At 40.2% G+C, this 9,389-nt stretch overlaps 2 protein-coding genes across 2 annotated transcripts; both read left to right on the top strand.

Moving 5' to 3' along the window:
- The first annotated feature begins 1,027 nt into the window (after positions 1-1,027).
- On the top strand, positions 1,028-1,927 carry LOC112555500. The gene has a single exon (XM_025223934.1). The coding sequence runs from the start codon at positions 1,028-1,030 to the stop codon at positions 1,925-1,927; it is 900 nt and encodes a 299-aa protein (XP_025079719.1).
- Positions 1,928-6,039: 4,112 nt separating this feature from the next.
- LOC112555499 (probable G-protein coupled receptor frpr-1) lies at positions 6,040-7,221 on the top strand. The gene has a single exon (XM_025223933.1). The coding sequence runs from the start codon at positions 6,040-6,042 to the stop codon at positions 7,219-7,221; it is 1,182 nt and encodes a 393-aa protein (XP_025079718.1).
- Positions 7,222-9,389: the final 2,168 nt, after the last annotated feature.

Raw genomic sequence — 9,389 nt, 5'->3', positions numbered from 1 at the left:
AGAATATAACTCTTCTTATCATTAAATAAAATTCTTTCATTCGTGACAATATTTTCCGACAACAATATTGGTTTGTTGTTATTAACAATAACATGTAAGACAGGCTTCGTTCGTGTCTCTTCGCAAGTTGTGAGTTTGATTTCTTACTGCTTGTCTCCTTGCCTGTAGGTTTGTGTGTCTGAATATATGCCGGCTGTGTATTACTACTAAATGAGAGATAGAGAGATTAAAAATACTGTCTGCTATATTCAGTTGTGTTTTTTTTTCGCTCTCCACGACAAAGGAATCATCACAAGCCAGCAATATTATAGAGTTCTTATGCTAACTGCATATTACAGGAAGTACAATATGGTGAGGACAGTAATAACTCACTTTTATAAGGACTTTAATGGACTTGTAATTGTGTATGAATAAAATGAAACTACACATACAGAGAACGTATGCATGATACGAACAATTTTGTTTATTTGAAAGAGACATTTTGTGAAGCAAACTTGCAGATAACTCGGCATTGTGGAATCCCTGGCTGTACAAAATCCATTGTGAAACTTCTGATCATATTTTTCAAAAATAGAAAATTGCAAATTTATATCAAAATGTAACTGTCGTAGTGAAGCTATTTAAGATTAGGGTCTACTTAGTATTAAAAAGATGTAATGATGATAAAAGATCAAAAAATGTATTTATTTTCTTTCATTTGTATTTCCTAATTTTTGTTTGATTACAGATGAAATTGTAAGTTCAAACGACCAGCATTGACAACACCAGAGGAACTTTGTGATGGCAGTACAGCCCGCAGGCCGTAACTTGAGCTATTCACACACTAACATTACTGACCCTCAGTATAATAAGTCCGACATATTGACGAGGGCTTTCGCACCCTGCAAAAACTCCGATAACGGGATCGACGAAATGACAGCGAAAACTGTGGAAAGGGTGCTCCATACCACGGTGCTGACCTTTCTAGAGATTTTCGGTGTCATCACAAACGTCATCAACATGGCGGTGTTTCATCGCCAAGGTCTTCATGATCGCATTAACCTCTGCCTCTTCAGCCTGGCTTGCCGACTGTGTCTTTCTTCTTCTCTTTTCTACTGCCAAGTTCTACAGCTTCTTGGGTTTGTTTGACTGGAGTCTGGAAGCTTACTGGAGCCAGAGGTACCTGGACACGGTGCTTGGCCTGATGCTGGGCACAGCCAACGTGTCCAACACCATAACCGCCATTATCTCCCTTGAGCGCTGTATCTGCGTGTTATCGCCCTTTCTTGCCAAGAAGTTCTTCAAGACGAGGTACATGGCTGTCCTCATCGCCGCCATGTCAGTTTACGTGACCGGATTTTACAACTTAATGACCGTCAAGTTTGCCACGGTGTACGTCACTGATCCCCTCACCAACACGTCACACTGGACGTCTCAGCTCAGCTCCTTTTACCTCAGCAACCGAGTTGTGACCGACGTCCTCAACAACTACCTGCTCAGCCTCACCATCCCGTGTACTTCCCTGGGCGTTGTCATAGTAACGACGTGCATCACGGTCCTCAAACTACGTTCCACGCTGGCTTGGCGTTTGGAGACCACCAACGTGAAAACTACGTCAGAGAAAGCCAGACAGGACTCGGTGACGAAGACTTTGCTTGTCGTGTGCTTCGTGTACCTGACTTGCATCTCCTTGTCGCTCGTTCAGGTTCTGGCGCGGACTTTTGTCCCTGGGTACCTACCCACAGGTAAATACTGCAACACCTTCACCATCGGACAGACACTTGGTCATCTGTGCGAGGTGACTAACGCATCGTCCTCCTTCTTAATCTACGTTACCATGGGAACCAAGTTCCGCGAGACGGTAAAGACTATTTTTGGGGATCGAAAGGAAAAGAAAGTAAAGGAACATCGGCGAAATATCTTGTCCATAAAGGTTCAGCCACAGTGAACGACTTGAAAGCTAATTTTTGTTATCAATAAATATATCAGAATGTGGACATAATTGTCCCTACTCTCCCTCCCTGGCATTTTTATCTCTTAATGAATTAAAATAGACGCTGATTTGGACATAATTTCTTTCTCTTTTTAGCCTCCAACTCGATCTGCTTAAAAATGAGAACGAAGTTGATGTTCTCACTTGTTTTGCCTCTCGAGGTTTTTTCCCACGCCTGATGATTCCAGTCAAAGATGAATAAAGACTTTTAAAAAATCGGTCACCAATAATTCAAGCCAGTAATTTTTTTCAAGCGCCGCCTTTTGTTAAGCAGTTGGTCTCGTGGTTTGTCTCGACTAAAGAGTGGTTATAGCTCATGTCTACCTCTCGCGCGGTTTTATATATTTCTAGAAAGTGACAGTTACATCCATTACATAAGTCCATTCTAATGTCATTAGTTGCAACAGCACTACCTTAGTCTTCTGTAGGAAATATTTCAACTCTCGTTTAATTAAACTAATGATTTTCAAATAAAAGTTAGGCACTTGGTGGCGCAGTGGGTACAGCGCAATCACCACGGCAGTGAGAATCGGGTGTCGTGGGTTCGTAGTTCGGCTCAGACATACCCTCTCTGAATGGGACAACTGTTCAAAGGGCCGTGTGTGTGTGTGTGTTTTGAATGATGGTGAATACATTTTCCAGAAGCATTTGATACCGATTAATAGTACTCAAATAACGATGAACAAAGTTGATGAATGCTATCCTCTGTCCATCTACAAATTGCTCATCTTTTACGAATACCCCTGAATATTTTTGTCTGGACGTTTTTGTTAAGCATGGAACATATATATATATACTAAAGTCATTGGTATCAAGTACTATTAGGTATCTACGACCCTTTTATAAGGAAAAATTTAATCTTTGGTCTTTTCCGACTTAAGAGTAGTCTTCATAATGAGTACCTTTAATTACCTTTAATTACCGTCTTTCATTACAAGAAATTTAAAAGGGAGTCTTTCCTTATAACTTCAGGGAAGTCTTTTGGTATCAAATATCTTTTTATGATAATCTTTCGTTATATGTAACTTAAGGAGTCTTTTGCTTGATGTTAAGAGAGTCATAAGTCGTTTTACATTTCGCAAGTTTATAGCAGTTTTTCATGTATTTATATAAAATTACAAATGAAATTCAGATTTCATAGATGTTTCTTGCCATTTTGTATCTTTTTGTTCATCCACAGGTGGAATATTTGCTTAATGGGACACAATTGTCTGTGATTTTGTGTAAAACTATTTGAAACTTTTATCAAAAGATCTTTCAAAAAAATTCTTCATAAATTTAAGATAAATTTAAGGATTTAAGGAATATTTTTCTTTCTGAATTTTCTCTTTTGTTGGGATTACCTTTCTTTCCGGAAAATTCAAGATCGACTGAATAATATAAACCTTATTCGTGTTGTGTCCGCGTTTTGCTCGTTTTAAGTACAATTTAAATATCTTGAACGAGTTTCATTTCATCCTCTTTCTCGCGACCTGTGAAAAATTATCGCGTTTTACATCTCAGTAAACGACCAATTATTTTAAAATCTTCGTGTGATTCCGTGACCTAAGAACTATCTATGTTATGATTTTCTACCATAAATATATATGCACAAATTTCGAAGGTTTAATTTTTAAAATGTTTCACTGAAGTTTTGGAGGAGGATTCTCAGAGACGTTCGTGGTTTTTGCACACTCGCCGGGTACCCGAACCCCTCCTGCTTTCTCTTCACGAAAATCTTGGAACGACTGACAAAAGATCGAGTTACCTTGCTGAAATAAAAATGAAAAGTCATGTGTCCATATAGCGATTTTGTTTTCAGTATCCAGAAATATATTAAATGTGGAACGGGATTTACCTTTCTTTAGTTTCGGTTCATTTGTTTTTATTTAATTTAGTTTCGTCATTGTTCACGCGCCCACTTGCTCTTGTGAAAATGATTGTTTACTTGTTTATATCAATGTAACTTAACATCTGAATTCAATTTAGATATATTTAACGGATGACTTAAGCAACATACTGTAAATCGAGGAGGATGTTGACCAAAATAAACGGACGATCGGGCGATCATTATCGTTTTCATTTTTATCGCCGTTATTATGACATTCTTCACAGGTAACATGATGTCGTTAGTGTCTCATCGTTGTTGTCGTCCTCCATCGTGTACTCATGTTTTTTGTCATCATTCACAGATTGATAACAAAGTCGGCTTCTTCTAAATCGGATTTTTAATTCTGACATCTTTAAACCCAAAAAGTTAAGACCAGGTGGTTCGCATGCTCGGTAGTCATAGCAACGGTTGCCTTTCGACTATCTCTTGTTGCCTCGCCATTGTGATTTCTGGGTCTATGTGAGCCTGATGCACTTTAATTATTTACAATGATAAACTTCGACATGCACACACACACACACATCCAAGCCACTCTTCAGAGTTTCTGTCAAATTCAAACCCAGGCGTTTGCTGAACACTTATTTCATGCCAAGCATACACTCTTCAGTTTGTTTACTTCCTTCTTGTTGCACTGATAAAAATCTTTAAATGAAGAGTAAAAGGCTGTAAAGAAAATGTTGGAATGAGAATAAAGAATGTTATTAGTGCTACGTTCGTTCAGACATCTATGGTAACCGCTCCAAGATCGCTTAAATAAAATAATTTCCCCTTGCCATGCCTCGATGTAAACTAATTTTTCAACAACCAAGTGGGTTTGCTCTTTCCCATGAAAGGTGGGTGGCAGGATTGCAGTTTAGCATCTACCTGGACAAAATCATGCGGAATACACGCCAGGACCATCATATCTCAGTGTTCATCAGAGGGAGGCTGCTCAGTAACCTCCACTTTGCCGACGACATCGATCTGATGACGGGTGAGATAAGGACCTCGTGGACAAACTGACAGCCAGCACCAGCAAAGTCCTGGTGAACACAATCAGGAGTTCAGTGGAGTACAGATGGAGGAGGTGCAGTCCTTTAAATATCTGGACACATTTACAATTAAAGCCATGACATCTAGATAAAACTGTGTTAACGTTTCCTTCAGCTGTCTTCAATATTTTACAGTATTTTGTAAGAACCACTCTATGAATGTTTATTGATAGAAATGCCACTTTAATTCCTGAGACTTTTTTGTGATAAAATTGGAAGAAATGGAAGATGACATTTGAAGACAAAATCCATAAATGTTTATGCTAATTAAAGGCCACGGACTCTGTCCTCATAAATGAGTCAAATACTAGACAAAAAAATATTCTTTTCTTTAATACCAAATGTTGCCTTTACAACGACAATTGGATGTTTAAGAAGTCAAACAAAATTCTTACGCCTTTCCCTCCCAAAACCAAATAGACACCTACACATGTGCACTTGCGCACACACACACAGATACCGACGCACACAAGTGATAGCCATGATTTTGTTTGTAGGTGTGTACTTAAACGTGAAGTCTTTGTTTTGTAAAGCGTAGTTTGCACGTGTACATGTCACATGTATTTAATGTGCCTGTGTGTGTGTGTTGCGCCATGTGTGTGTGTGTTGCGCCATGTGTGTGTGTGTGTGTGCAAATGTGCATCAGGAGATGTTTGTATGCTTAAGACATTTTGTTTAATCGAGGGAAGTGTTCATGAGCAATTAAATATTTTCTGATAAAACCCTCGCCATTTTGGACTGGGAAAGCACTCGTCAGCTGCTTAAGATATAACAACCGCAGCAGAGGTATAAAATAAACAGGGTGGATCCGATCCACCCGCCATTGTGAGTGCTGTTTGAGTATGAAGCTGCATAGGTGAGGGTTTCTGAAAGTATTGTACAATTGATTAGTTTTGAAACACAAGTTTGATTGTCTTGAATTTCTTTCAGTCATCCTCTAATTATGAATTTGTGACATTTAAGTGGTAATATATTGGGCGTGGTAAAGGAAAGAGAGAATAAAAGTTGTTCAATAAATGCCCGTAGCAAAATGTTCATTAAAAACCCGTTATAATTAAGGAAACGTTTGACGTCAGATATACACTTTTGACCAATCGCATTTTGCAGGTGAGCAAGAGTTCGTTTTTCCCCCTTCAATTGTCATGTGACGACAAATCACTCCCAACATGGACACAACAGAGATCAGGTTTATGACATATATACTCATTGCTACTTCCACCTCAGATTACACGCTCCGTAACATTACGGAATTAGAGAAGGATGAGGAACAAACATCGACCAAAACCTTCTTGCCCTGTAAAAATCCCGATAATCCAATCGACGAGAAGACAGCGAAGATCGTGGAGAGGACGCTGCTCACTACGGTGATGACACTTTTAGAGATTTTCGGCGTGAGCACAAACATCATCAACATGGCGGTGTTTCATCGCCAGGGTCTTCGCGATCGCATCAACCTCTGTCTTTTCAGCCTGGCCTTGGCAGACTGTGTATTTTTGCTTATAATCTTTGCAGCCAAGTTCCACAGCTTCCTGGGTCTGTTCGACGCCAACCTCGAAGAGTTCTGGAGCCAGAGGTATTTAAACACATTGCTGGGTTTTGTGTTGGGGACGATGAACATCTCCAACACCGTAACAGCGATAATTTCAGTCGAGAGGTGCATCTGCGTTCTGTCGCCTTTCATCGCTAAAAAGTTCCTCAAGACCAGGTACATGGCCATCCTCATCATCGTCATGTCCATCTACATCCTGGGCTTCTATAGTCTCCTCAACATGAAATACGTCACTGTATACGTCACCGATCCGGTCAGCAAACAGTCCCACTGGACGTCACGACTTAGCTCGTTCTACACCAACGACCGGGTGGTCATCGACATCCTCTACAACCACCTCCTCAGTCTGACTATCCCATGTCTCTCCCTCGGCGTCGTGGTCATCGCGACGATCATCATCGCGCTGAGGCTTCGCGCCACTCTGGCCTGGCGTCAGGAAACGGCCAACGTCAAGACGATGTCGTCGAAGATGACTGGCGAGAAGAAAGAGGCGGCTGTGACTAAGATGTTGGTCGTGGTCTGTGTCGTCTACTTGACGTGTATCTCGCTGTCGGTGACGCAGGCCTTCTTCAGGACCCTCTGGCCAGATTACCTCCCCTCGGGCAAGCTCTGCAGCACCTTCATCATCGGCCAAACTCTCGGTCACACTTTTGAGGTCACGAACTCCTCCGTGACCTTTGTCATCTACTATTCCATGGGGACCAAGTTCCGGAAGGAGGTAAAAGAGATTTTTTGCCGCCAAACGAAGCCCGTCCAGCCAGCAAAGACTTTCTCCACCAGCATGAGTTCAGTTCAGTGAGAGCGCAGTTGAGGTGCTTGAGATTTGAATTTATTTGATGTTCTGAGAAAAGGGTACCCATGGCCAGCACATTCATTTTTGTTTACGATATTAAGAGACTCAGACATCTTGCCAAATACTGTCCAATGGACCTTAGACATTAAAGACCAACTAGGGTGCAAAGCATTTTATGCAGACGTTGATAGATAGTCACAACATTAATATTTGTTTAATTTCCGAGTTTTACATGTGACTAAATATTACGAGGTTAAATGTTTTTAAATCCCTGTAGATCAAAAATGCTGCAGAACCCCACTGAGAGGTCACTTGAGTGTCAAAGTTGATGCAAAAGATTATATTTCGTCAATCTTCACTTTTTATTTCTATTGGAGGCTTCACGAGGAAGAACACAAAGTCTCTCTTAGTCTTGAAACAGTTCATCCATTATAACGGACACTTCTGTAATTCCCTCAGGCTTCTTTTGAACAGGTGAGCCAACGAATTTTTACGAAATTTCTCGGAGAAAGTCTTTCTTTTCGCGATTTTGAGAGTTTAAAGTATTTACAGGTGATGTGAATGAAAGCTTTTTTTGGTTGCACTCCGTTTTGCATTTACTACACAGACATCTCGTGAAGCCCGTGTATTTTGTCCCGAGACACTGAAATGGAGATCTTTCACAAACGACATGAATCTTGATCGAAGAGTAAAAGGAAGAAACAATTTACAAAAGACATGAATCTTGATCACACGCTAAACCAGACTTTTAGCAAAGAACATTGATCTTGACTTATTACGGAGACAATGAACAAAGAGAATTTAATAATAATATAATCATGGTACTTATTGAGCGCCAAACCCCAGCCACAGGCAGTTTGCCACTATTTACAAAAAGACAAAATTAAAGTAGGTAAAAGTATATAACAATGATAAAATATGCAATGGTAAAGGATCGGACACACCGACAGACTAAGCGCAAATGACAATAAGCAAGAATGTATATCAGGTCTGTACAGAAGGTAATGAGACTTTTTAAAATTATTTATTGAAAAAAACTGACAATACAGTATTAGCACATTCGAAATATTATTCTTGTGATCACACACTATTGGTAGCTGTGCTTGAAATCGCCAACTGTGAACTCGGTCGCGGTTCTATGATGTTGTTTACTGCGCCAAGCAGGGGTAAACAGTGGGTGGGCAACGACTGGAATGTTGTTGTTGGGTGGGTTTATTTAGCCACATATTCTGTCACCGACAGTGACGTGAGATTTGGTGCGCGGTCATAAGTACATGTAGGTGTAGTAGCAGTAGTCATCATCATCATCAATCATCCATCCATCATCCATCCATCATCATGTGAATTTATAACGCACATCATCACGACCAAGATCGCAATCTCTGTTCAGACTAATAACGATAAATAAAAGATAAGCCATTGGCCAGTGAGGTATGTGTAGACACACTGAACAACATAAAGATGAGATACAAGAGTAGAACGCAAAGCAATGGATGAAGGTATGAGTGGATGTAGATACTGTAAACACTAAGATGGCGTCGTTACACGATGTTTACATGACAGGCAATATTTCCAGGGAGTTACGAATAGTAATTCAGGGTTAATACTTTGTGATCAGATATGTTTTCGGAGAGAGTGCGATGTTTGCTAAGCGCAACGAACCTTGGTGGTAATAGCGGTATTTAAAAGTGCGGCGTTGTTGTTATTATTATTATTATTGGAGATAAAAAAGTCCGTCCTACAGAAACTACTCATAAGAGTGTCTTTAAACAGATTAAGTTTGATTCTCTATATTAAAATGCTGGTCTGTTCGCGTAATTAAGTTTTTTTATGCGATCTGAGGTGGCTGAGCGACAGGTCTTGTCTAATAGTGTTGTCCCGAGCTTATATCACATTTTCTTGCATGATACCGGATAAAAATTAGACATGACCTCCATCCCGAAATAGCAACCTTTAATTCGGGCGAGGGGAGAAGGTCCGCAACGCAATAACAGGTTGTTATAGACGCCATGATGTTCAACCGAATAACTCTAACCCTAACTTTAATCCTAGTCTCAGCCTTAACCCCTCACCTAACCCAACCACTAACCCTAACTTTAACCCGAATCAGATTTTTTCTGGGTTATTAAAAAGATCATGACCTCCTGGGCCCCAGGTCATGATTTAGCGCGAAA

This window comes from Pomacea canaliculata, linkage group LG14 (genome assembly GCF_003073045.1).
Source record: "Pomacea canaliculata isolate SZHN2017 linkage group LG14, ASM307304v1, whole genome shotgun sequence".
Classification (NCBI taxonomy): domain Eukaryota; kingdom Metazoa; phylum Mollusca; class Gastropoda; order Architaenioglossa; family Ampullariidae; genus Pomacea; species Pomacea canaliculata.
Note: the sequence above shows the minus strand (reverse complement) of the source record. Positions and strands in the feature narration are given on the sequence as shown.

Excerpts from the sequence above, each read along its gene's own strand:
- LOC112555500 (XM_025223934.1), top strand. The coding sequence starts at position 1,028 with ATGATCGCATTAACCTCTGCCTCTTCAGCCTGGCTTGCCGACTGTGTC.
- LOC112555499 (XM_025223933.1), top strand. The coding sequence starts at position 6,040 with ATGGACACAACAGAGATCAGGTTTATGACATATATACTCATTGCTACT.